The 23,732-nt window shown below is 55.9% G+C and overlaps 1 protein-coding gene across 1 annotated transcript; it reads right to left on the bottom strand.

Moving 5' to 3' along the window:
- Positions 1-425: 425 nt before the first annotated feature.
- On the bottom strand, positions 426-5,419 carry PIM3 (Pim-3 proto-oncogene, serine/threonine kinase). The gene is made up of 6 exons (XM_043967320.1): positions 4,854-5,419; positions 4,640-4,749; positions 4,293-4,343; positions 3,408-3,771; positions 2,185-2,361; positions 426-1,999 (listed from the first exon to the last, which is right to left on the bottom strand). Exons 1-6 carry the CDS (start codon positions 4,936-4,938, stop codon positions 1,815-1,817), a joined length of 972 nt encoding a protein of 323 aa, XP_043823255.1. The 5' UTR covers positions 4,939-5,419; the 3' UTR covers positions 426-1,814.
- Positions 5,420-23,732: the final 18,313 nt, after the last annotated feature.

The following is a 23,732-nucleotide window of genomic DNA, read 5'->3' as shown; positions in this document are numbered from 1 at the left end:
CGGACTCATCTAGTCTGGGAGATGAAGTCAGGTGGAAATGAGGGACAGAAAGGAGGGGCCCTGTCTTGTAGTCAAGGGTCTGGCAAGCCAGTTGGGCTTGTGCCTTTGGCTCCAGACTCCAACCTAGAGCTAGGTCTGCCCCCAACAGGTGAGATCCCTCCTCACCTGCTTGCCCCAGGTATTTCTTACCCACCTGGGAAGGGGTCAGGTCACCAGGACCTTCTGTCCTAACCCCGTGGGCCTAATCCTAGCTCCCAATTCTAGACAGCACCTGAGGGTTTAAGGGGTTCTTCCCTCCCAGAAGTTGGCCAAGTGGGCTGTCTGACTAGTCTCCCCCTTTCACAGATGAAGAAACAGAAGCTCAAGGAGCAGCCTAAGTTTTAAGAGTCAGGATGCCGCATTAGAAACCCCAGAAGCACTTGTTATATACAAAAAAAAAATTTAATTGAAATAACCTGTATAAAAAAATATGATCTCCATACATTTCACACTGTTCAAGTGAAGGAACAACCCCCAAAATCCAAGTCACACTCGGGGTGACCCGGTCACAAACACAGCGAGTAAAATAAATTAAAGGGGCTATTTGACTGCCACCCTCCCCTCCCCCCCAGTGGAGACAGACCCTCCCCCCTTCCCAGCAGGGCCACAAAACCCCAGGCGGTGGGGCTAACTGGGCCACCGCCTGCCCCAGGTAGAAGTCGTTCTATTCCCCTTAAATTAGACTTTGTACAATAATTCTCCATCTTTCAACAAATACAGGGAGTAAGAAAGAAAACATACAGTGGACAGGAATGCAAGAATTCAGGGTCGCTTGAGCTGCCGCCGTGAGGGTGGCACCAGCTCAGCACAGAACCAACTCTCAATAATAAATTAAGCCCAATAAATAGGCCTGGCCACTAAGGCCGGGCCGCTGTCCTCAATGGTCATACAATAAATAAAAAAGGGTCGCTATCATACACGAGGGGGACTCCGGACATAAATACGCGGACAGGGTTGGGGTCAGGGGCCGGGTCAGGCCTGGCCAGTTGCATTGATCGGTGCATCCTCTCGAACAGGCCCATCCACGCTTTAAGACTGGAGGGTGGCCAGAGGGGCAGGGGCAGTGGAGAAGGCGGGGCTTAGGCAGAAGACCAACGAATGAATGGGGGACAGGTGTCAGGCAAGGGACTTTGTGCCCAGAGGTGAGATGATCCAAAGGACGGGGTGGACGTTCCTGATTTCCAAAACCAAGCGGCTAGCCCCGTCTGGCCTCAGTGCAGACTGCCGGAAAGGGAGGGAAGCAGTGAAGAAATGAGGAGTGGGCTTGTGGTCCCATGCCCACCACCTGCCGCCTTTCCCGGGGCTCAGTCGTGGGGGTGAGGACCAGCACATGTCCAGCAAGGGGGCCGGGTCCCCAGAGGTGAGGAGGTGGGGCCGGGGAGGACCGGGTGCGTCTTCGAGCCCGCGACCGAACTGCTTCTTCCTCGGGTAGACACAGCTCAGGCCCCCCCCCAGCCCCCCACTAAAGCAGCTATGAGAAAGGCACTCAGAAGCAAGGGAACAGTCCCAGCTCTATGAGAGCCAAGAAGTTGAACGCGGGATTCTAGAGGTCGCGCGCGTGCCTGCTGCTCCCATAGGAGAGGCGGGGCGGACGGGCCAAGCCCGCCGGCCAGCCTGGGGCTCAGAGGTGCTGGCCCACCCTGGCGATCAGCAGAGGGGGCAGGGAGCCCCTCACACAGGGACTCGACTACAGGAAGAGGAGGGGTGTCCTAGCCCTGCCCGGTCAGTGTCATCTGCCCCCGGGTCAGAGCGCGGGGTGGGGGCTCTGCCGGCTTTCACAGGCTCTCATTGCTAGAACTCGTGCTGGACACATCCGTGTCGATGGTGCGCAGCCGTAAGTCACAGTCCTCAGATTTCCCTACATCGGAGCGAAGCATCCAGGGGTGGTCAAAGATCTGGTCCAGGGTAGGCCGGTCAGACGGCCGCAGGGACAGACACCATTTAATGAGCTGCTGGCACTCTGAGGAGGGAAAGCAAGGCAGTGAGCCGGGGACCACCTCCTGGACCCCCCCCAAAGCACCCCAGCCCTGATGAGAAGCTCACTGCCTCAAGGTAGGAAGTCTCCCCATCTCTTGAATTATGCCTCTCTCCAAATCCCACCCCCCCACCTGTCTGTCCACTGCATGGGGTTGGCCAGCCACTCACCAGGGGAGATTCTCCTCCGGAAGTAGAGCCGGCCTCGAAGGATTTCCTCGTCCTGCTCAAAGGGGATGTCCCCGCAGACCATGTCATACAGGAGGACCCCCAGAGACCACACGGTGGCAGAGCGGCCGTGGTAGCGGTGGTAGCGGATCCACTCTGGAGGGCTGTATACTCTCGTGCCTAGAGCGAGCACAAAGACCGGACCAGGTCAGAGGCCATCGCTGCCCTCCCCCCCACGCATCAGCTGATTGCTCCCCAAGGCGACTAGCACCGCGTGGCGTCTGCAGCAGCGACTGCCTGGGACCAAAATTAGACACAAAAGACCCGAGGCCGGAGCTGAGGCCAGGAGGCTGGGGCAGCCAGTGCGAGCTCAGCAGAGTGAAAGAGGATACTTCAGAAAAAGCCCGACCCGCCGGGACCCTGCAAGGGGCTGGTTTTGTTTTGGTTTTCAGACAAAACTCATTTACCAGGGCAAGGAGCCCAGTGGAGGAGGAGAAAGCCGGCGCCCCCCCCCCCCCACCGGGCTCTGGCCTTGCCTAATAAGTAGCTGCTGGCTCAGCCGGCCCGCCGGGGCCTTGGAAACCACACTCAACCTGGAATTTGTGATGCAGGAGGTCACATGAGCAGGGGACTCGGGTTTCACAACAAACAGATGTGAAGTGAGGATACGGGCTCTTTTGGGGGGAAAAGGAGGAGCCTCCTCTTCCAGCCAGAAGGGGATCCTCTCCCCTGTCCCCCGCCCCCATGGATGGTGCTGGCTGGGGTGGGGGCAGGGAAAAGCCAGCCCCGGCATTCCCAGGTTTTCAATCTGCAATGCAGGGTTTTCTTTCTGCAGCATCCCGCATCCTTGGCTGGCCGGCTGGCTGGCTGGCTCCCTCCCTCCCTCCCTCCCTCTCACGCGTGCGCATATGGACCGCCTGCCAGGAATCCACACTCCCCCCCTTTCCCGTGACAGGGCTCCCTCATTGGAGGGAAGGATCAGGGTTCTTGCATAAACAGACCTCCCCTAGAAGAAACACCTTCTACCAGGTAGACAGGGAGCTCGCTCTGCGTGCCATCTCCCCTAGCCCCCCCAAAACCATCCCCGACCTGTTCTCCCCTGCAGGCAGCGGGGTGGGACACCCCCAACCTGGAGTGCCGCCCCGACAGACACTGCTAGATGTCTCCCGGCCCCCTCCCCCTCCCCCAAACGCCGCCAAGGGCACGCACAGCGCTAGCTAACTCACCATCAAAATCCGTGTAGACCGTGTCCTTGAGCACGGCGCCCGAGCCAAAGTCGATGAGCTTCAGCTCTCCCGTCCGCAAGTCCACCAGCAGGTTTTCGTCCTTGATGTCTCGGTGCACCACCCCGCAGCCATAGCAGTGGCGCACGGCCTCCAGGACCTGGCTGAAGAAGCCCCGGGCCATCTCCTCGTCCAGAGCGCCCTTCTCCGTGATGAAGTCGAACAGGTCTTTGACGAGCTCCGGCCGCTCCATGACCATGAGGAAGCCGTCCGGCCGCTCGTACCAGTCCAGAAGCTTGATGACGCCCCGGAAGCCGGAGCCCACCTTCTTGAGGAGCACGATCTCCAAGGGCACCATCACCCCAGCCTGGCCAGGGGCAGAGAGGCCGGAGTGAGGCCGGAGCCTGCCTCCACAGCACCCCAGGGGAAGCCTTACTAGCCAGCTCCTGCCCTGCCCCTCCACCCGGGCCGGACTGCCCCGGGACTGCTCCCCCCTGCGACTCTCCTCTTCTTCCTCCCCACATCCAAACAGTGTGACTAAGCTCCCCGCCCAGCCCCCCCACTCCCCTTCCCCAGCCTGAGCCCCGGAGGGAGAAGCTGGGGGAAAGCCCCAGCCCGGGAAGGGGCCGGTTTTGGGCACAGAAGGAGGAAGGAAGAGAAGGGGGTGGGGCAAAACTCAGCCATATCTTTCACACTCCCCCCCCCACTCCATGTAAACAATAACAGAGGGGCGGGAACCCAGAGCCTCCGCCCCAGTGGGGGGAGGGGAGAGGCCACAGTGGAGGCGGGGCCCAGGCCGGAGCTGGCCAGGAGCGGGTCCCCCCAAGTCCCCCCCCCCTCCCCAAACACCGGCGCCGGCCCGGCTTGGCCGCTAGCTCGTCTACTTACGATCGTGCCCCACTCGGTGACTCGCTCCTTAACCACATGCTTCACGGCGACCTACGGGGGGAAGGCAAGCCCGGCTTAGAGGCGCGGGGTGGGGCGAGGGGCGTCTGGCATTTCCAGACAGCCGGCCGCGCAGGGGGCCCGGGGCTCGGCCCGTCTGGCTCCCCTCCCGGGGTCCCGCGTGGTGGGAGCCTCGGGGAAGGGGCACGTCCGGGGGCTGTCCCCTCCCCCAGCCCACGCCCGCCGGGAGGGAGGGAGGGGAAGGATGGTGGCGGTGTCTGTCTGGACCACCGCGCGCCGGGGGTGGGTCGGCCGGCGGCCGGCGCGGGGCCCCTTCCCCAGGGACTCACCGGCAGCCCATCGGCGATGCGGCTCCCGGCGTAGACGGTGCCGAAGCCCCCGCTGCCCAGCACGGAGCCCACCTGGTAGACCTTCTCGAAAGGTTCTTTCTCGGCTTTGGCTGCAGGCGGAGGAGACAGTGGGGAGGGGGGGTTGGTGCGGGGCCGCGCCGAGGAGCGGGGGCCGCCCTCGCCCCGGCCCGGCCCGGCCCGGCCCGGCCCTTACCGGGCTGCAGGATCTTCACGGGCAGGTGGTCCATGCTGCTGGGGCTGCAGATGTGCGCCAGCGAGCCGAACTTGGACAGCAGCATCTTGTCGCGGGGGCAGGGGGCCCACGAGGCGGCGCGGCCGGGGGCCGAGGCGCGGAGCGCGCGCGGGGCGGGGGGCCGCCGGGGCTCGGCCGGACACGCCCGGAGCCCGGGCGGCGGCGGACTGCCCGCGGGCGGCCACGAGCCCACCGCGCGGACCGTCAGCGCGTCCCCCGCCGGGACGAGCGGCGGCGCTGGGGCCCCGATCTCCCGGCCGGGGAGCGGCGGCGGCGGCGGCCGGGCGTCCCGGCTCCGCAGCCCGGGAGAGCTAGCGAGGGGTCGCGCGAGGCTGGGGGCGAGCAGCGGCCCTGCCGTGCGGGTCGTGAGCGAGCAAGCGCTCCCAAGTCTGGGGCTGGGGCGCCGCCGCTGCCCACGCTCGGCTGGGCTGGCTCTGGGCTGGCTCCGCTCTCCCGCTCGCTCGCTCGCTCGCTCGCTGGGCTGGTTCCGCTCCGCTCCGCTCTGCTCTGCTCTGCTCCGTCCGAGCCGCGCGCTCTGCTCTGAGCTCGCTTACACACAGCGCCCGCCTCTTAACTCCCAATATTTTGGTGTGGGGGGGGCGCTGTAGCCGCGTATCCCTCCGCGCGCCTGCAGGAGGCGGGGGCACGTGGGGGGGGGGCCTGGGAAACACCTCTCCTTTCTGTTCGATTTAGCAACACCGCCTTCCCCCACGCACGCGCGCACACAGGCTCACGCCCCAGCTCCCTTCCTCCCCCCCAACCCCGCAAATGAGGGGAACTCAAGGAAAGCCGCAGGAGAGGAGGAGGAGGCTGCTCGGCCGCGGGGGCGCCGCGGGGCGCGAGGGGAGGGAGGAAGGGAGGCGGGGACTATTTTCTTGTAGTAAGCGTCGCGTAGGCACACCCTCGCTCTGCGCAGCTGACTGAAGGAAGCGCGCACTCGCGCGCGCGCTCCAGCGTGCACACGCTGCCCAGGCTGGCGGCCGGTCGAAGGTTCGCTCATTTGCATAGGGTGGAGCTGCGAGGGCCAATGGGAAGCCCCGGGTTTTTAAACAACTCTCCCTTCTCTGGCAGTAGGGAGGCAGTCCGTGCCGGAGCCCGGGGAGCCCGGGGCTATTTGCATATGCATGAGAGGCGCGCCGCCGGGCAGGCGGGGTTCTGGGAGTCCGGAGCCGGGAGCGCGCGCCCAGACCAGGCAGGCCCGGCGGCGGGGGTCCGGGCGCGCGGGCGGGAATTCCTCAGTGCACCCCCTCCATCCACCACCGCCAGGCGCGCCGGGAAAGGGCACTCCCCATTCCCAGTGTATTCCCCGCGTCTGCCGCGCGGAGGGTACGGACCCCTAAGACCCTCCGCAAACCGGGGACCCCTGCTCCTGGAGAGCCCCTCTGGAAAAAAAAAAAAAGCAAGCACGTGCCACCCCTTCGCGTCTCGGGAGGTCGTCCTGCCCCTCTCCACTCCCACGCTCCCTCCCCCCACCCGATGCGGGCTCTGGGGAAGGGAGAATTTGAGGAATGAGGCTGGCATCTAGAGCTCCGGACCGCGGCCTGGGGAATGGGATCCCGGCGGGGGGGAGGGGGGAGGGGGCGGGCTGGAGATGGGATGGGGGGAAGAGGGGGTAGCCTGGAGATGGGATCCCGGGGGAGGGGGCGGGCTGGAGATGGGATAGGGGGGAAGAGGGGGTAGCCTGGAGATGGGATCCCGGGGGAGGGGGCGGGCTGGAGATGGCATGGGGGAGAAGAGGAGGTAGCCTGGAGTTGGGATCTTCGGGGGGCAGGAGGGGTTTCTGGGGTGCCCCTCTGCTTGCGCCACAGGGAAAGGGGCACGTGATGCGAATACTCTGAGCCTTTAAAGTGGGGGAAGCCTGAGGTCTCTCCCCCGCAGGGATGGAGGGTAGCACCGAGGGGGGGCGGGGGGACAGCAGCTCACACGGGGACACCCACACAGAGACACGCACACACTGCGGGGTGTCTAGCAGCGTGCGCGTGTGGCGGGGGCAGCGTGTGGGTAAGGACGCGTGTCTCTGTGTGCGTGTGTGCCTGTGTGTGTGGAGGGGGTGGGGGACTGCGTCCCTCTTCCGGGGAGGACCCAGCGGGGGTGTGTGCGCGTATGCGTGTGCCTGCACAGGGAAGGGAGACTCTGTGCGTGGCTGTGGGGGTGGCCCGTGGCTCTCCAGTATGTATATGTGACACCTTGTGACGCTATAGGTCGGGGAGGGGGCGCATCTCAGGCAGCTCCTGGACAAGGAGTGTGGCACTATGCGTGATGGGGAGGGGGAGGGGAGTGTTTGCTCAAGGCTAGTCCCTGGTGTGTGCGCACACGCGTGCGTGCGTGACGCGCCGCTGTGTGTCTGGATCCAAGGCTGCCATCCCCGTGTGTTTGTGTATGTGACTGGCACGGTGCTCGCCTGCGTGTAGTGGGGGGAACGTCCCCTGATGGCTCCCTGCCCTTCTCTCACAGAGCTGGGCAGGTGGGAAGAGGCAGGGTCGGCACCTCTGCGGACCCTCGAGGAATGCCCCCCCCCACCCTACCCCCATGTCCTCCCAGCTGCCGCAACTGCAGCCACAGCCCCTGACCCGGCCCTCCTTGCCCCTGCAGCAATTCTGCGGGGCTGGGCCCCCTCAGGCCTGGGACAGTGCCCGGCCGCTGCTCTCCCTGTCCAGGCCCCGCGGAGGGAGGAGGGAGGGGTCACCTGAGGACAAGCTCTGAGCTTCGGCTGCAGCCCAGACTTCCAGCTCTGGGCTGGAGAGGCTCAACCTAGTGCCCCTCCCTGTGGTACCTCCTCGGCCTGAGATACCCCCACCCCTCTCCTGAGATCTTCAGCCCCTCCCTTTGGAGCCCCCTCCTCCTTACACCTTCCCAGTCCTTTCCTGAATAACCCCTCCCTCTCCCTCTGAGCCTTTCAAAGCCTCACTTTTAGAATCCTCACATACACTCCTCCCTCCCGATCTGAGACCAGCCCCCTCCACTTAAAGGCTTGGGGTCCTCAGATGCCTCTCTCTTCCTCACCACTCCCGCCCCAGCTGGGACTCAGCCTTTCACCATGAAAAGCAGTAAAAAAGAGAGTCACCTACGGAATGGATCTTGCCAAAGGGCTTGATCACTCTCCAGAGCTCCCGGGGAAGCCGCAGTGCAAGGATTTGCTTCTTTTTACTTTCAGGGAAATCCAACAGGCCAGAAAAATGGAGCCTTCGAAGGGCCCAGAGGGGGACCAAGGGACCCTGACTCCAAAGCCACAAGGCAGCCACTACACCTAGTGGGGGAGGGGGGAGAGATACCTCTAGGCCCACCCCCAAACCTTGGGAATTCTACCCAGCTTGCCCAGGGGTCCCTCCTTGAGGGCAGACATCCATTTGGGAAGGCTTCCTGGAGGAGGTGGGCTTTCAAGGATTCCGAGGTTCTGTGCAAGGTTGTTGGGGGGGTTTCCCCACCATTTAAAAATATTAGAGGCAGCGTGGTATTGGTGGTAGAAAGCTGTTCCTGGCTTCAGGCCCCACTTCTGACATCTCCTGTCTGTGTGATCTTGGGCTCCTCAATGCCCTAGGCAGCTCTGTAAGGATACACATAAGTAGTAGTAGCAGTACTACGTCAGATGATAATAAAGGTGCAGAGAAAGTACCAGCCAACATCAGGCCGCAGCATTTTCTCACCTGAGAGTTCTCTGGGCTAAAGAGAACTTCCTGCCCTTATCCTTTAATATCTTCACTTGGTCCTCCATCTCTGTCACAATGTTGGGATGCCATCTGGCATCATAAAGGAGGCCCAGCAATGGGCTATAGAGATAGAAGGCCTGGATTGCTGGAGTGTTGAAGGGACTGCAGCAAGCCATAACTCAACCCCTTCATCGTCAGGAATCCCCCTGCCTGGCTGTGCGGCCTCTGCCTATAGCCCTGCAGAGAGGAGGAGCCCACCCATTCGAACCTGGGCCAGCTGGAGCTGAAAGTTTTCCTGACCCTGCGCCTAAATTTGCCTCTTGGACTTATGCCCAGGCTTGGAACAAGCCCAGTCCCTCTTCCAAAAGTCAGGATGTCAGGGTTTGGTTCTTCCTGGCCTCCCCCCTCCTCACCCCCCAGTTCTAGAACCTCTTCTCCAAGCTTAACAGCCCCAGTTCTTCCTATAGACTCAAAGCCCATTGCTATCCTGGTGGCCCCTCTCTGGGTGTGGCCCTCCCAGGGCAGAGTGCAAAGGGCTCACCACCTCCTTCTGTCTTTCCCTCTGTGCCCAAGGTCACATTAGATTTTGGCAGACTACATTACTTACAGTCCTAGATTTTTTCCAGACAAACCAATGCCTAAGGATCCCCCTTACATCCTGTACTTGGGAAATTGATTTTTTGAACCCACATGTAAGACTTTACATCTTCCCCTCCTGAATTCGATCTTCCATTGTTGGACTCAGCCCAGTGCCCCCATCCTGTCAAGACTTTTTTTTTTTTTTTTTGAGCCTGACTCAGCCAGTAAGTGTGATCACTTTGCATCTCATCATTTATAAAGTTGGTAAGCATGCCATCGAAGCCTTTATCAATATTAGGGGCAAAGTATTAAACAACATAGGGCCAAGTACAGCTGCCCAGGCACTCTCTGGAGACCTTCACTGGGCTGATCTTGAATCATTAACAGCTCATCTTGGAGTGTGCCCTTCCACCAATGATGATTCCATCCACCTGTGTTCTGATCTAGTCCATATCTCTTCCATCTTTTCCATGCTGGTAGAACAAAATGCTTTATTCATACTTGGCTAAAATCTGGGCAAGTTAGACCTACCACATCCCCCATTGGAGCAGTTTAGTTGCTTTGTCTGAAAGGGAAGTAGGGTGAGCATGGTTCTGGATGAAGCCAGGCTGGCCCTTCCTAGACTAGGTGTGAAGTCAGTCTCACTGGCTTATAGTCTGCATACTCTCTTCTCTTTGGAAAATTAGGACATTTGCTCTCCTCCAGGCCTGAGGTTCCTCACCCACTCATCCTCCAAGATCTGGGAGCCATTGGCTGCTCCCTACCCCAACCCCTAGAATGTCCACATTTGCATCTTCCACTTCTTTCAGTTCCCTCTTGCCCATCCTTGAGTCAGTGGACTTGGGTTCCTCAAGGGTAGTTAACTTATCTGACTATCTCCTTACTTATCTTGGGTTTCAACATCCCAGCAACCATTTTTATTATGTCATTTCCAGGGCAAAGGGCATGTCCCTGGCAAGCGGATGAAGGGATCTCCAGTTCTTAATCTTAGCAGTGCTGATGACGAGATGGCATGGGACAGTCCCCAGTTTTCACCCAGCTGGGACATTCCTGGATTCTATGCACTACACACATTGTGACTCTTCCATCTAAAGGGTAACGGGCTCAGTCCCCTCCAAGTCCCGGCCCATGACTGTTCCCCCTTCCCTCTAGTCTTTTTTTTTTTTTCTTTCCTTCACATTGTGATAACTGCTGAATTGGGAGCTACCTCCCAATTTTCTTCATTTGGGGGGGGGCAGTGAGGGTTAAGTGACTTGCCCAGGGTCACACAGCTAGTAAGTGTTAAGTGTCTGAGGTCAGATTTGAACTCAGGTCCTCCTGAATCCAGGGCCCGTGTTCTATCCACTGCGCCACCTAGCTGCACCCCCCCTTCCCTCTAGTCTTAATCCAGCCTAACTTTCAAAGTCCACCTCAAGTCCTCCCCAGAAGAAGTCTCCAAGGAATTGGGAAGGACCTTAGAGGTAAATGGATCCAGTCCTCCTATTTAACAGAAGAGGGAGCTGAGATCTGGTTTGGAGAAGAGCTTTGTCCCAGACTTCACGGTGACCCCTCCATATTCCTGCAGCCCCAGCATGCTCTACCTTGGGCTCCCCGCTGGATTCTACCTCCCAACATCTGTCAGGCTCTTGGGGACGTTAACCTCTCTGAACCTCTGGTGAAGTCTATAAACAATCAGTGGGCTGTGATTTTCCGGATTATCCTTGACTTTGCTATAGTCGTGATGATTCCTATTTCTCTAATATTTTAAGATTTGCAGAATGCTTTTCTCCCAGCAAGCTGATGACGCGGCTTCTATTTTATGGGTCGAGAAACTGAGGCCCTGGGATGCAACAGTGATTGAATGAACATCAGAGCTAGATTTCAAACCCAGATCTTCTAAGCGCAAGGCCGCAGGGTAGAACAAGGTGACCTTGGAGGTTTCTCCCACCAATTCTGCACTAGAGCCAGAGTGAACAGTACCATCCTGTCCACTAGTTTTATAAAATGTGGCCCAAAGACAGGAAGTCAGTAGCAAAGCTGAGCACTAGAATCCAGGCTCTGACTTGTTAGGGCTATTTTTTCAGGTGGGGCAATGAGGGTTAAGTGACTTGCCCACGGTCACACAGCGAGTATGTGTCAAGTGTCTGAGGCCAGATTCGAACTCAGGTCCTCCTGACTCCAGGGTCAGTGCTCTATCCACTGCACCACCTAGCTGCCCCCTTGTTAGGGCTTTTTACTTCATCTGTGCGTGTGTGCCTCAGTGATCTGTGGCCTCAGTTCCCGCCCCCTAGCAGATCCAATCAGCAGTTAGTTCATCTTTTCCCAAATCAGTGTGAAGCCCAGGGCTGGTCCAGCGTTCACACCTAGGATGCCCTCAGACAAAGGCAGTCCCTCCTCCCCGTTCCTAGTACCCACTGATTCCCTAGGTGTCTCTGGGCAGGGTCCCTTCCCCCCCTCTCTGTGCCTCCTCATACAACAAGGAGGCTGGGCCCCCACAGGCCAAAGAAGTGGGCCATCCAGCTCATTGCCAGCCATTGTTCGAGGAGGTCACTAGTGGAGTGCTCCATAGCTCTGCTCTTGGCCTCATCAGTGATTTGGATAAAGGCACGGGTGGACGGCATGGCCAGCAACTTTGCAAAATACTTACTGACAGGGTCTGGAATTTCTTTGGGGCAGACAAATTCCTCCACATACATGTCTTCATTGATGTCAGTTTGATTCTTGTCCTCCTTTGCTCTCTGGCTGGACTGACCCTCCTTGCCCAGTCCCCTGGCTTTAGCGCCCCCACCCCCACCCCCAGCCTCTGTCCTGGGCCTTGCTCTCTGGTTCAGTGACCAAAGGGACGTAATAAGGGAAGTTGGAGGTCATGAGCCCAACCCCCTCATCTTACAGATGGGGAAGCTGTGGCCCATGGGAGAAGTAACCTACGTAGGTCACTCAGGTAACAAGGAGCAGGCTTGGGGTTTGAACCTGAAGCTCCTGACGTCACGTCTCATACTCTTCCCCCGGAAGTGCTGCCATCTTCCACTCTGGATGGAAGCCAGATTGCTGACTTGAAGGGGTGAGTGTGGGCGAGTCAGCCAGGCGTAGGGAGCCTAGGACGGTCCCCCAGGCGGCTGGCTGTCAGTCCTGAGTGGAGTCGTGGCTTTGCACCCAGGCTCACGCATGGGGCGTGCTCAGTGCCCTTCTTGTCAAGCATGCCAAGGATGTGCTCCCAGGCCTGTTAATTATTCTGGGGGACGCCTACCCTGAGACCATGTGTTCCAAAGAGAAGGACAAAGGACGGCCCCAAAAGGGGAGGGGGCTGAGCTCTGAGGCCTCTCCCATCTTGGAGCGCTGAGGAGTCTAGGCCACCCCCTGGGACTCCCGCTCCCAGTCACCCCACCAGGATGAGCAGAAGTCACCCGACTCTTTCACACGCCTCCTCTTTCACTTCCCTGTACACCTCAAGGACCTGGGTTCAAATCTCAGTTCTGCTATTTATGTTTGGAGAGGCCCAGGGTCCTGTAACTGGCACATAGCTTCCTGCATGACCCTGGGCAGGTCCCTTCCCTTTCTGGGCCTCAGTTTCCCCATTTTGACAATGAGAAGGTTGAACCCGAGGGCCCTCTGGCTCACCCGACTTGCCTCTTGTCTTCTATTGGTCCCTCCCACCTGTTCTGAGTTTCAGCCAAACTGGCAGGGTTTTTTTGCCTGGGGGGGGGGGCATCCCTGAGAAGTAAAGGACATTGCCCAGGGTTGTGGGGCAGGCACAAGTCAAGAGGTGGTCTTCCTGACCCTGAGGCTAGCTCTGGGGGCTCTGATCTTCAGGTGACTCTCTCTTCTTACTGTGAGGTGGTTAATAAGGGTTGTGGTCCTCACCGGAGGGGCACAGACCTCCAGGGTTACTCCTGAGGGTGCAGATGCCAGGCTTGTTAGTGGGAGGGTCAGGAGACCAGGTCAGGCAGGCTAGGGGGGCGCCTTCTCCCTCCCCAGGGAGCAGCCTGCACTGGGGTCCTAGCACAAGCCCCACAGAGCCCCACCAGGGCAAGGTCCTTAGGGATCAGAGCCAAGGCAGAGAACCTCAGGCTCAGGGCCCACTTCTCTGGTCACCCCTGTGCCCCACTGGGACAGAGAGCACCCTCCTGAGCCCACAGCTTTGGGGGGGCAGTGATGAGGGCCAGGAGGTCAGCACTAGTGGGGGGAGGGCCAAGTTCTTCCTCGGTTCCCAGAAGAGAACTGGGTGAGAAAGTTGCTGACTATGAGGGCCATGTTCCTACAGAGCCGTGAGGGGAGAGGGATGCTCCTGCGTGGGAGCCAACCCCTGATCCTGCGGTGGCCTCCTAGAGTCAGGGGCCTCCTCCAGGGGCTCTCACCTCTGGCCAGAACCAGTGGCTGACAAAGCCTCAGGGACTTCAGTATGAGTCCACTCAGAAAGGGTTGGGCTTGGAGCCAGAGGGCATCAGGTCAGATTCCCTCTGACCCTGCATAGCCATCCGACTTTGGGCAAACCACCTCTCAGCCTGTTTGTCGTAGTGATGGTGGTGCTGGAAGTAGTGAAGATAGTGGTGGTGCTGCTGCTGCTGGTGCTGCTGCTGGTAGCGATAGTAGTAATAGTAGTAGTGGTAGCATAGTCATAGTCGTAGTCTTAGTAGAAGTCTTAATAGTCGTGGTTGTGGTAGGTGTGAGAATCCAATGAGATAATGCTTTAAAGCACTCAGCATAGTACCCGGAACATAGTTAATGCTGTATGAATGCTTACTCCCTAGTGGATAAAACACTGACCCTGGATTCGGGAGGACCTGAGTTCAAATCCAGCCTCGGGCACTTGACACTTAACTAGCTGTGTGACCCTGGGCAAGTCACTTAACCCTCATTGCCTATCATTGAAGGTCTTCGAGGCTATCTGCTCAGCATTGGCCTCTTGGCCATTCTTTGCTGGGAGATGCTCTCAGAGGAGGAAGTCACGAGCAATAGAGAGGGCTGTCTCCCACAGGGCTGCCTGCGCTGGGATCCCCACTGGCCCAAGCCAGGCCTCCACATGCAGGTGGGGCCTCAGCTGAGGAGGAGGGGGGAAATCGCTCTGGAGCATTTCCTCTCTTTGTCCATGGAGGACCCTGGAAAGGCACTGGGAGGGGCAGCAGCAGGCCTGTCCTCAGCTGACCTGGTCCTCCCTAGAGGCCCCTCTCTTTCCCATGCACTCACTCAGGGAGATTCCTGGGCCCAGCATAATGGTGTCTAAATGTCTGCCATTAACTGTCTAGGGTCGGGGTGGCTAGGTGGCTCAGTGGATAAAGCACTGGCCCTGGAGTCAGGAGGACCTGAGTTCAAATCCGACCTCAGATACTTGACACTTACTAGCTGTGTGACCCTGGGCAAGTCACTTAACCCCCATTGCCCCACAAAAAAACCCCAAAAAACCAAAAAACAGTCTGGGGTCCTGGAAACCTCCCAGACCCTGCCCTCTGATGAGATACCAGCCCGAGTTGGACAGCTGTGGATTTTGCTCCTGAAGCCCCTCAGGAGACATCCCAGGTATAGACCAGGAGGAGACCCTCTCTGTCTTCTCGGCCTACTGTCTAAGTGTACAGAGGAGGAAAAAGGCATCTGGGAGAAATGGCCTGTGAGCGGGGCTGCATGGGCCAGCTGCACCATGGAAGGCTCGGGGTCAGGCCTCCTGCAGGCTCCAGCCTAGGCTCTCTTCCTAACTCGGCCGGGGGCTTCTCCTTCTGCACCTCACCTTCTGCCTCTCTAGAATGAGGAGGTTGGGCCTGATGCTTTCAAAGGGCCCCTTTGCTCAGATTTTGACCTAGGTCCATCGGGTGGCCAGGCCTCTCTCTGCTCCCAGGTCTGGGGGGCCGGGGGCTCCATCTGAGTCTCCCTAGAACAGCCACAGGGGCTGAGTGGGGGAGGGATGGCCCGTGGTAGGATCCTGGAGAACTGCCCAGGCTGGGGGAGGGGAAATCAGGTCTGTTTTCTACCAGCAAGTCCGGCCAGGAGGGTCCAAAGTCAGGGTTACCCAGAGCATAAACAAGGTCAGGGCTAGCTAGAGCCCAAACAAGGCAGCTTCCCAGAGGCCTTGTGGGCCATGAGCCCGGCACCCTCAGGACAGGAGGCTGAAGCCCTGGGCCCCACAGGAAAGCATGAGGCCCGGGTGCTGAGAACAGGCTCATTTGGCCCACCTTCTTGGAAGGCTGGTGCCTGGCAGCCCCGGGGCTGCTGAGGAAGGTCCTGCCCAATTACAAGCTCCTCATGACTCTCCTGGGGACTCAACTTTGCTCCCAAAGCAGAGCCCCCACACCCACATGTTCCCCACCCACGGAGGGTGGCTGGGGACATTGTGAAACCGGCAGGTTCAGGGACCAAAGTTCAGCAGGCAGTTGGGAAAAACGATGACTCGGGGGGGTGGAGTTGCTTCCCTGAAATCGAAACCCAAGAAGCCAGGTCCTCCTTCACAGCCCCCTGGGACAAGGGGATAGTTGGCTAAGGGACCCCAGGCCCAGAGAGGGCTGGGAATTCCTCCAGTTCCCACAGCAGGGCCTGGAAGGAACAGGAAGGAGCCCAGGGTCTGGGGGCCACCCCTGAGCAGGCCCCTCCGGGCTCTGGGTCTGTTGTTCCCTTTGTCAGATGGAAGCCTCCCATTCTAGGGTATGTTCTGAGGTCACCATTATTATTACTATGATATTTTACTGGACGCTTTCTATGTGGGAGTCTTTCCTCCCCCAGATGGGATGCTTTCTGAGGGCAGGCTCAAGGTCTGCTCTCTCTCCTCTTCTGTTCCCCCCACTCACACACTGGATGCTCCATTGTCCGACGTGGGGCAGAGCTGAGCCTAGGCCAGAGTGTCCTCTGCACACCACCCCTCCTCCTCACATTCGGGGATTCCTTTCAGTCCTCTCACCCCTTTCTGCGAGGCTGGAATGGTCAGGGTCCAGTGTAGGGACAGAATGAGGCCTGGGCCTGAACATGAACGGGAGCCTCAGGGGCCTCCCTGGATGGCAGCAGGAAGCAGTGAGTGGCCTTGGGTCACCTGAGCCAAAAGCACAGCAGGCAGCCACCCTGGGGCACCCAGGCCACTGGCTCTGATCCTGCGTCTGAGGGTCCAATGGAGCCCCTCCTGGGTGAGGACACAAAGGCCTGCTCCCCCATGAGGCCCTTGGTCAGGCTCCCATGTCTCACTAGGGAGAACAAAGGCCAGATCGGGGCCTTATGCCCCCTTCATTCCCTCGGTCACCTGCTCACCCTTTGTCCCCCTGCTGCCTGTCCCAGAAACCCACCCTGAAGGAATGACCCAGGCCTTGCCCTTGGAGAGCAGGCCCAGTCCGTCCAACTGGCTAATGAAAGCAGGGCTCAGAGGGGAATGAAGGGATGTGTCTGAAGGGCTTGAGAGGCTCCCCCGACTTAAGTGGGGGCCACAAGCACTCATGGAGGGACACTGAGCAGCCCCAGGAGGACGAGACAGCGCCCATGCTGCCCTCCACCAGCTTACAGTCTACAACATGCTCACAAGGACCTGGAGTGTGACAGGAGGCAGGAAGAGGTCCAGACCAAGGGGTACAAGGAAATCCAAGCTGGCTCCAGCCAGTGGCCTTGGCAGAGAGAAGGACGAGAGACGTCAAATGGATAATCTGATGCAGGAAGAGCTTGGGGCCCTTCTGCCCAGGACTCAGACCCCATCTTTCACACTTGCTACCTGGCTGACCCACCTTTAACCTCTCTGGGACTCAGTTCCCTCATCTGTCAAATGAGGGGATCAGAGCAGAGGGTCCCTCAGTCCCTCCAGCCCCAAGTCTATGGTCCTATGAATGACACGGTTGGCCCTCTGCCTCCCCAGGGCTGTTTTGGCAGCTGTGCAGGGGGTGGTGCAGAGAGAGGAGACAGAGGTGATGGAGGACTGAACTAGGCCTGGAACAGTGGGGATGGACAAGAAAGGAAGCATGGTGTGAAGGGGTAGGAAAAATCTCTCTTACATAGAACCCTCGAACATCTGGAAGGTCCTCACCTTGCCATTATTCACACTTCCCACCCCTATGACCCTGAGCTGGTCATGAATTTAGGGTCCTCTTAACCCTGATCTCTGAGCCTCAGGAGGTGGGACAGCTTCCCAGGTTCTAGCTCTGATCCTCTGATCCTCCAGGCAGCCTTCGATGACTGGGTTCAAGGATCCCATACAGTCAGAGCTGGAAGGAACCCGAGACCCTAATCCAGCTCCCTCATGATTTGAATGAGGAAGCCAGTGGTGAAGTGACTTATCCAAAGTCATGCAGCAAGTAAGTGGTGGGTCCAGAACTTGAATCCAGCTCTTTGGACTCCTTGTCCAAAGGGAAACTGAGGCTGAGAGGTGCAGTGCCTCACCTCCTGCTGGTGGCTGGTGAGTCTCCCACCTGAGCTGCTGGCTCATTGTCCCATAGCCACCCTGAGCCTTCCTGTCCACCATCCCTGGGGTGTGTGCTGCCCAGATGGCGGGCGATTGTACGGTAAAAGTACTTCAGAGTCTAAAGTACCACATTTTATGGACTTTCCCAGAAAGGGCCTAATTCCGGGCAGGATGGGAGGCGCCCCTGGGATTAAGGAGGGGCCACAGGGGAGCAAGAGGAGAGATTTGGGGAGAGACTGTTCAACTGTGCTTAGATATCTACCACCTTGGGAGGGGGGGCGTTGTGAGGAGCCCAGGGTGGAGGACCCGGCCCTCAGGACATAAGTCCCAGAGCAAGGCAGGCTTCATCAGGAAAAAGACCAGATACCAGGAGAAGTACCCCAAAACTGAAAGCTAGAAGGAATTTTGGAGATCCAGGGATCACGGCATCCAGCCATCCCATTTTACAGATGAGGGAATCAACAGACTTGCCCAAGGAGCTGGTGAGGAGGCCCAGGATTTGAACCCGGCTGTTTCTATTTTCTCAGCTAAAGAGGATCATGGAAGGCGAGCCCCCAAGTGGTTACGAGGGATTGGTGACACCCAGAGCAGATCTGGAGGGTCCCCAGTGGCCATGTAGTCCACCCCTCCTGTGGTAGAGATGAGGAAACTGATGTCTCTAGACAGAGGTCATGCAACTAGTGAGTGAATGGTAGAGCTGAGATTTGAACCCAGGACTTCTGACTCTCCCAAGTATGAAGCCAGCTTCCTTTGCAAACCTGCCCCCTCCTAACTTAACAATCTATAGAATCATAGAACAACACCCTAGAGGTACCCTAGTGGCCATCTGGGGCAAAATCCTCTTTTTATGAATGAGGACCGTGGTCTCATTGACTTGCCCAAGGTCACACAGGTAGTGTCAGAAGTGGGATTTGAACCCAAGTTCTCTGAATCCAAAGACGGTGTTTTTTCTAATGTATCAGGGATACCAGGTGCCTTCTCATTTCCACTCTATCTTTCAAATATGCCTTTTCCCTTCCCTTCCCATTGCCAACCTCACTTTATAGGTGAGAAGACTTCGGCCCTCAGAGGGAAGATGAACTGCTCATGGCCACAAGAGCAGTTGGTAAATAAAGAGATGGAGAGTATTTTGTTGTTCATGGTGAATTCATGTTCCCTGCCTCAGATGTGAAAAGAAGTGATTGCCGAGCCATAGTCAGTGATCTTGAAAAGACTGAAAATGAGGAAGGGGATGTGCCAGGATCGAAGAATGGCAAAAGATGTTTGATTTTCAAAAATGAGAGGCAACAGAACCTCCTACTTATGGGCTTGACTCCAACTCCCGCCAAAATTCTAGAGCACATCTGGAACGAAGCCCAGTTACATTATCAAAGGGATGTTAAATGGCCCTCTGGAAAAGGGAGTGGTGATCACTCAAGAGTTAGGGTACATTTAGCTGTAGTGAAGACCGGCTCATTCCACATCAACCTCATTCCCCATTTTTGGACCAGGTTACTGAACTGGTAGATGAGGGGGATGCTCTGGAAAGCATTTATCCAGATTTTGGCAAAAGTATTTGATAAAGCATCTCATACCACTCAGGGAAGAGATAGAAAGGGGTGGGGTAGATTATAGTACTGCTAGGTAGATACAAAAGGAATTCATTGGCCAGACCCAAAGGACAATTATTCGTGGCTCCATATTGGCTTCGAAGGAGGTGAGGAGTATAGTGCCCTATGGATCTTTGCTTGGTTCTGTGCATTTTAACACTTTTATATTTTTGTAATTTAATTTAATTTTGTTTTCATTCTAATACTTTTTGTTTGTTTGTTTTGTTTTTGTGGGGCATTGAGGGTTAAGTGACTTGCCCAGAGTCACACAGCTAGTTAAGTGTCAAGTGTCTGAGGCTGGATTTGAACCCAGGTCCTCCTGAATCCAGGGCTGGTGCTTTATACATTGCACCACCTATCTGCCCCCCATTCTAACACTTTTAACAAGGACTTGGATAAAGACAGAGATGGCTGGCTCATCAAATATGTCAATGACATAAAACTTAAAGAAGGGTTAGCTAACCCAGATTGAAAAAAGATCTTGACTAGAATAAGGTCAAGTTTTAGAGGAATAAATCAAGGGTTCAAGAATCAATTCCACAAGTAGGAAGTGAAGGTAATAAAGGCGGTGATGGGGCTCAAGTTTATACGTGAATGAGGATCAGTGGAAGGACTTGGGAGTGTTTAGTTGGGAGAAGAGAAGAACAGGCATTCTTCACTGTCGACCCTTTTGGTGGTCAGTTTGGTAAAGCCCATGGACCCCTTCTCAAGAGTCACATTCTTAAATGTATAAAGTAAAATATGCGGGATGACAAAGGAAACCAATTATATTGAAATGTAGTTATGAAATATTTTTTGTAAAAAACGAATTCATGGACCCCTGGTCAAGAGCCCCTCACTTAGGGGGAACACAAGAGTAACCCTGTCCAAAAAGGAAGTAAATTTGTTTGGTAAGACCTCTTCTTGATGAAGTTACACTGGCTCTGGGTGATTACTGCTTCCTTTTCTAGGTAGTTCCCATCCACCCCTTCGATAGTGCATTCTAGAATCAATTGTGGCCAGGAGTCAGTCACACTCCCAGGGCTAGGCTTCACAAAGTCTACTCTCTTCCCTTTTTGAAAGTGGGGCCATCTGCCCTTCTCCAATCCTACAGCGCCTCTCTTGTTCACTACAACCTTTCAATGATTTGCTGCTCCAATGGTTATATCTACTGGTCCTTTCAGTTCTTGGGGACATCACTAATCTGGGTTTGGCAACTTCAAGTCATCAGGACAGCTGATGTTCTCTTGCTTCTTCATCTCCCTGTTAATTTCAGATATCAACTCCCACTTAGCCATTTAGTCCCTTCCTTTCCAGGTCATGGGTCATGCTTTTTGGCAGAGAGAACAAAAGGAAAATGAAACTGAGCAGCTCTACTGTGGTTGTCATCTGTTATCACTCTATTGCCCACTCCAATGCCGTCTTTGATCTTCCTATTTTCCCCAATATAACCCCAGAGGTCCCTTTGTTCTTCCCCTTCCTTTCTCACCAGCTTGCGCTTTCAGGCTACACAGGACAGTGCCCTGCCCTTTCCATTGTTCCTCCTCTCTCATCTGTCCTTTGCTTCCATCGTCTGTACATGTCTCTTCAAAACCCAGGTTGGTGAGCCCCCCGTGCATCCACATTATTCTCTCTCAGCAAATCTCCCCACCCCCAAATTGTCTCTTTTTGTCTGAATTTTTTTATTGAGAGTGATCCAACCTTCCTAGAATGACTTCTCCTGGAGAAATTTAGGGTCTCCATTGGATCCCACTGACCTTTTCTCCAGTCCCTTTGGAATTTTCTCTCCAAATCAAAACCGTGTGACATGCAGAAGTCCATAGCGTCACTACTGTCCTGTCCACCATTGGAGCTGTCCCAAAGGTGTTTTTATTGAGTGTTCTGAAGATGAGTTTACATCCAGATGCCTTCATCCAATTACTAAAAGCACCTGAGCAGATTCACAGAATACCCTGCACACTAACAGAAGAGTAGAATAGAAAGTCTGAAGGCAGATGAACTAACAGAAGTGACTTGTCCCAGGACCATTTCTACCTGGGATCCATCAAACGTAAAAATGGGAAGAATCAAATAATAATAACAATAAGCCTTTCTATAGAATGTTGGAGCTTTCCCAGCATTTTACATACATCATCTGGTGTAAGCCTTGCGATATAATTCCTATTTTACTGGCTCAGACAGGTGAAATGACTGGTATATGGTCACATAGCTAGTAACACACTACTAGGCTACCCACTACCCATCTTTTCTTTCTGTGACTTTTCATGGGTGATAGCTCATCTAATAGCACCTATAGATCCAGTTAGTCAGTCAATGAGCATTTATTAAGTATTCTCCCTTGGAAGACCAGTAGCTCCCTCCTTTAGACTAAGTACATCCTTTTTGTTTTAGTTTTGGCGGGACAATGGGGGTTAAGTGACTTGCCCAAGGTCACACAGCTAGTAAGTGTCTGAGGCTGGATTTGAACTCAGGTACTCCTGAATCCAGGGCTGGTGCTTTATCCATTGTGCTACCTAGCTGCCCATAAGTACTTCCTTTTTGTTGCTTAGCTTAAAGTACTCCGGGATTCTCTTTCCCTTATCTTTCTTCCTATCTCGTCTTATTGATTTGTCTTGCTCACCTTGTCTTAACAATTCTTGCCTTGAGCCTTCCTCCTTCTCTTCCTAGAGTTTCCTATGTCTGCTCCTCCTTAGGTCTTTCTTTTTTAAACAAATAATTCATTTATTCTGAAATTAACAAGTGCCAAATAAGAGGAGCATCCCCACATACAATAGAGAAAGATGATTGAACCCATATCACAGAACTTGATTATATACACTTTGCTTTCCCTTGTAATCCATCTGTCAGTCAATTCGGCACTTTCTGTGTTCCAGGCCCCCTGCTAAGTGCTGATAACCCAAAGAAAGGCAGTATAGGTCCCTGGAAATGGGTTTGGGTGCCAGTCTTTTTTTTGAGGGGGGAAGAAGAATGAAATAAAACCTGGCCTCTAATTTGTTTTGCCATTCTGAGTGTGTGGTGGTTTTTTGTTTGTTTGTTTGTTGTGGGATAATGGGGGTTAAGTGACTTGCCCAGGGTCACACAGCTAGTAAATGTCAAGTGTCTGAAGCTGGATTTGAACTCAGGTCTTTCTGAATCCAGGGCCGGTGCTCTATCCACTGTGCCCCCATTCTGAGTGTTTACATGGGAGCTGAGGCCTCTCTTGGACCTGAGCTGAATGCTGGGCCCTTCCTTGGAGCCAGAGCAGATATTCTTTGCCCGGCTCCAGTCTAGCTTGTGGGACAGGGAGGGTATTGACATTCTCAGGGGACATTCAGATGGGGTCATCAGCCATCAACTTTATTGTGAGAGGCATTACTGACGGAGCCCTGTCTGAGTCAACCTGGTGCCTCTGTCTTTGGGCCAGGTTACACATATAAAAGAAAACTGTGTGGAAGACCCAAACCAGCCCCACTAGCCTGAGCAGCACCTGTGGTGAGTGAAAGGTCTCTGGCCTTAGAGGCATCTGGGAGGCAAACCCAGCTCTGACCCTGCAAGTCACGCACCTCCGGGCCCCTCAGGGTCCTTGCCCATGGACCACAGATGGGGTCTATGGTCTCTTCTAGCTCTTATACTGCTGGGTCCTTTTGGTCAACCCAGTTGGGTCATTTGGTCTACCCCGGGAAGGTCAAGGCTAACCGGCCAACCTTATCCAAGTGGCTCGATTGCCCTGGTCAAGTGTTCTCCCTTCAATCCATCATGTTCCTGGAGCTGGGCTGAGACCCTGAAGAGCAGCCCAGGCCGTGACTTCAGGGACTCCCAGCCTGAGTCAGGGCAGGGGTAGGGAGAGCACGGGAAATGGCTCCATACCCGGGGAACATGTGGAGAATAGGTCAGAACAGGGCTCGCCCCAAGCACAAATCATGGGCTGGAAAGTGATTGTGAATATTCAGGGAGCAGGGAACAGAGATGCTCTTACGCTAAGGAGATGTTTATTTAACGGCTGCCAGAGGTCAGAGTTTCTTTAGTCACATAAAACAATATTTTGTTCAAATACCCACCAAGCCAATGGTTCTTAGGGAATACACAAGAGTAGTGTGTGTGTGTGTGTGTGTGTGTGTGTGTGTGTGTGTGTGTGTGTGTGTGCGCGCATGCGTGCATGTGCACTTGTGCATGCACAGAGGGCCTCTGTTCTAGCCTTGGCCCACACTTTCTTGATGCACTAAGAGTCCCTAATAGGACACGGGAGCCTGTCCGCTTTGGGGGCCAACCTGGCACTGAGCATTGGTCTTACAGTGAATCCTGGGGCTCCTTGGGCAAGTCAGGGAAGGGGCTGGGACAGAGCCTGACTTGGGATGGGGGTGGGGAGGTGGGTAGCCCTTGGTGCCAGCGAGGCCACAGTGCATCAGATAGGAATTATGTAAGTACCTCTGGACCCAAGCCCTGATGGGCTGGCTGCTCCTGGCTGGTGGCAGCTCTGGTCTTGCGCCCACAGAGGATCTGACAGAGATTCTGTGCGCACAGCATGGTCCATTGGAGTGGTTTCCAACACCCCGTGCCCCTGCGTGGCCCCATCTCTGTCCTCTCTGTGGACACTGGGAATCTTCTCTTTTGCTGTTACCTACTTCTTGCCTGGGGTCAGAGGGCAATCCAGCATCTGTCTCCCACAGCCTCTGCTTACTGGGGGAAGTGGGATCATCATGAGAGGTTCTCTCATGGGTATGACCAGGGTCAG

Source organism: Dromiciops gliroides, chromosome 5 (assembly GCF_019393635.1).
Source record: "Dromiciops gliroides isolate mDroGli1 chromosome 5, mDroGli1.pri, whole genome shotgun sequence".
In the NCBI taxonomy this organism is placed as follows: domain Eukaryota; kingdom Metazoa; phylum Chordata; class Mammalia; order Microbiotheria; family Microbiotheriidae; genus Dromiciops; species Dromiciops gliroides.
This window is presented reverse-complemented; position numbering and strand designations above follow the sequence as displayed.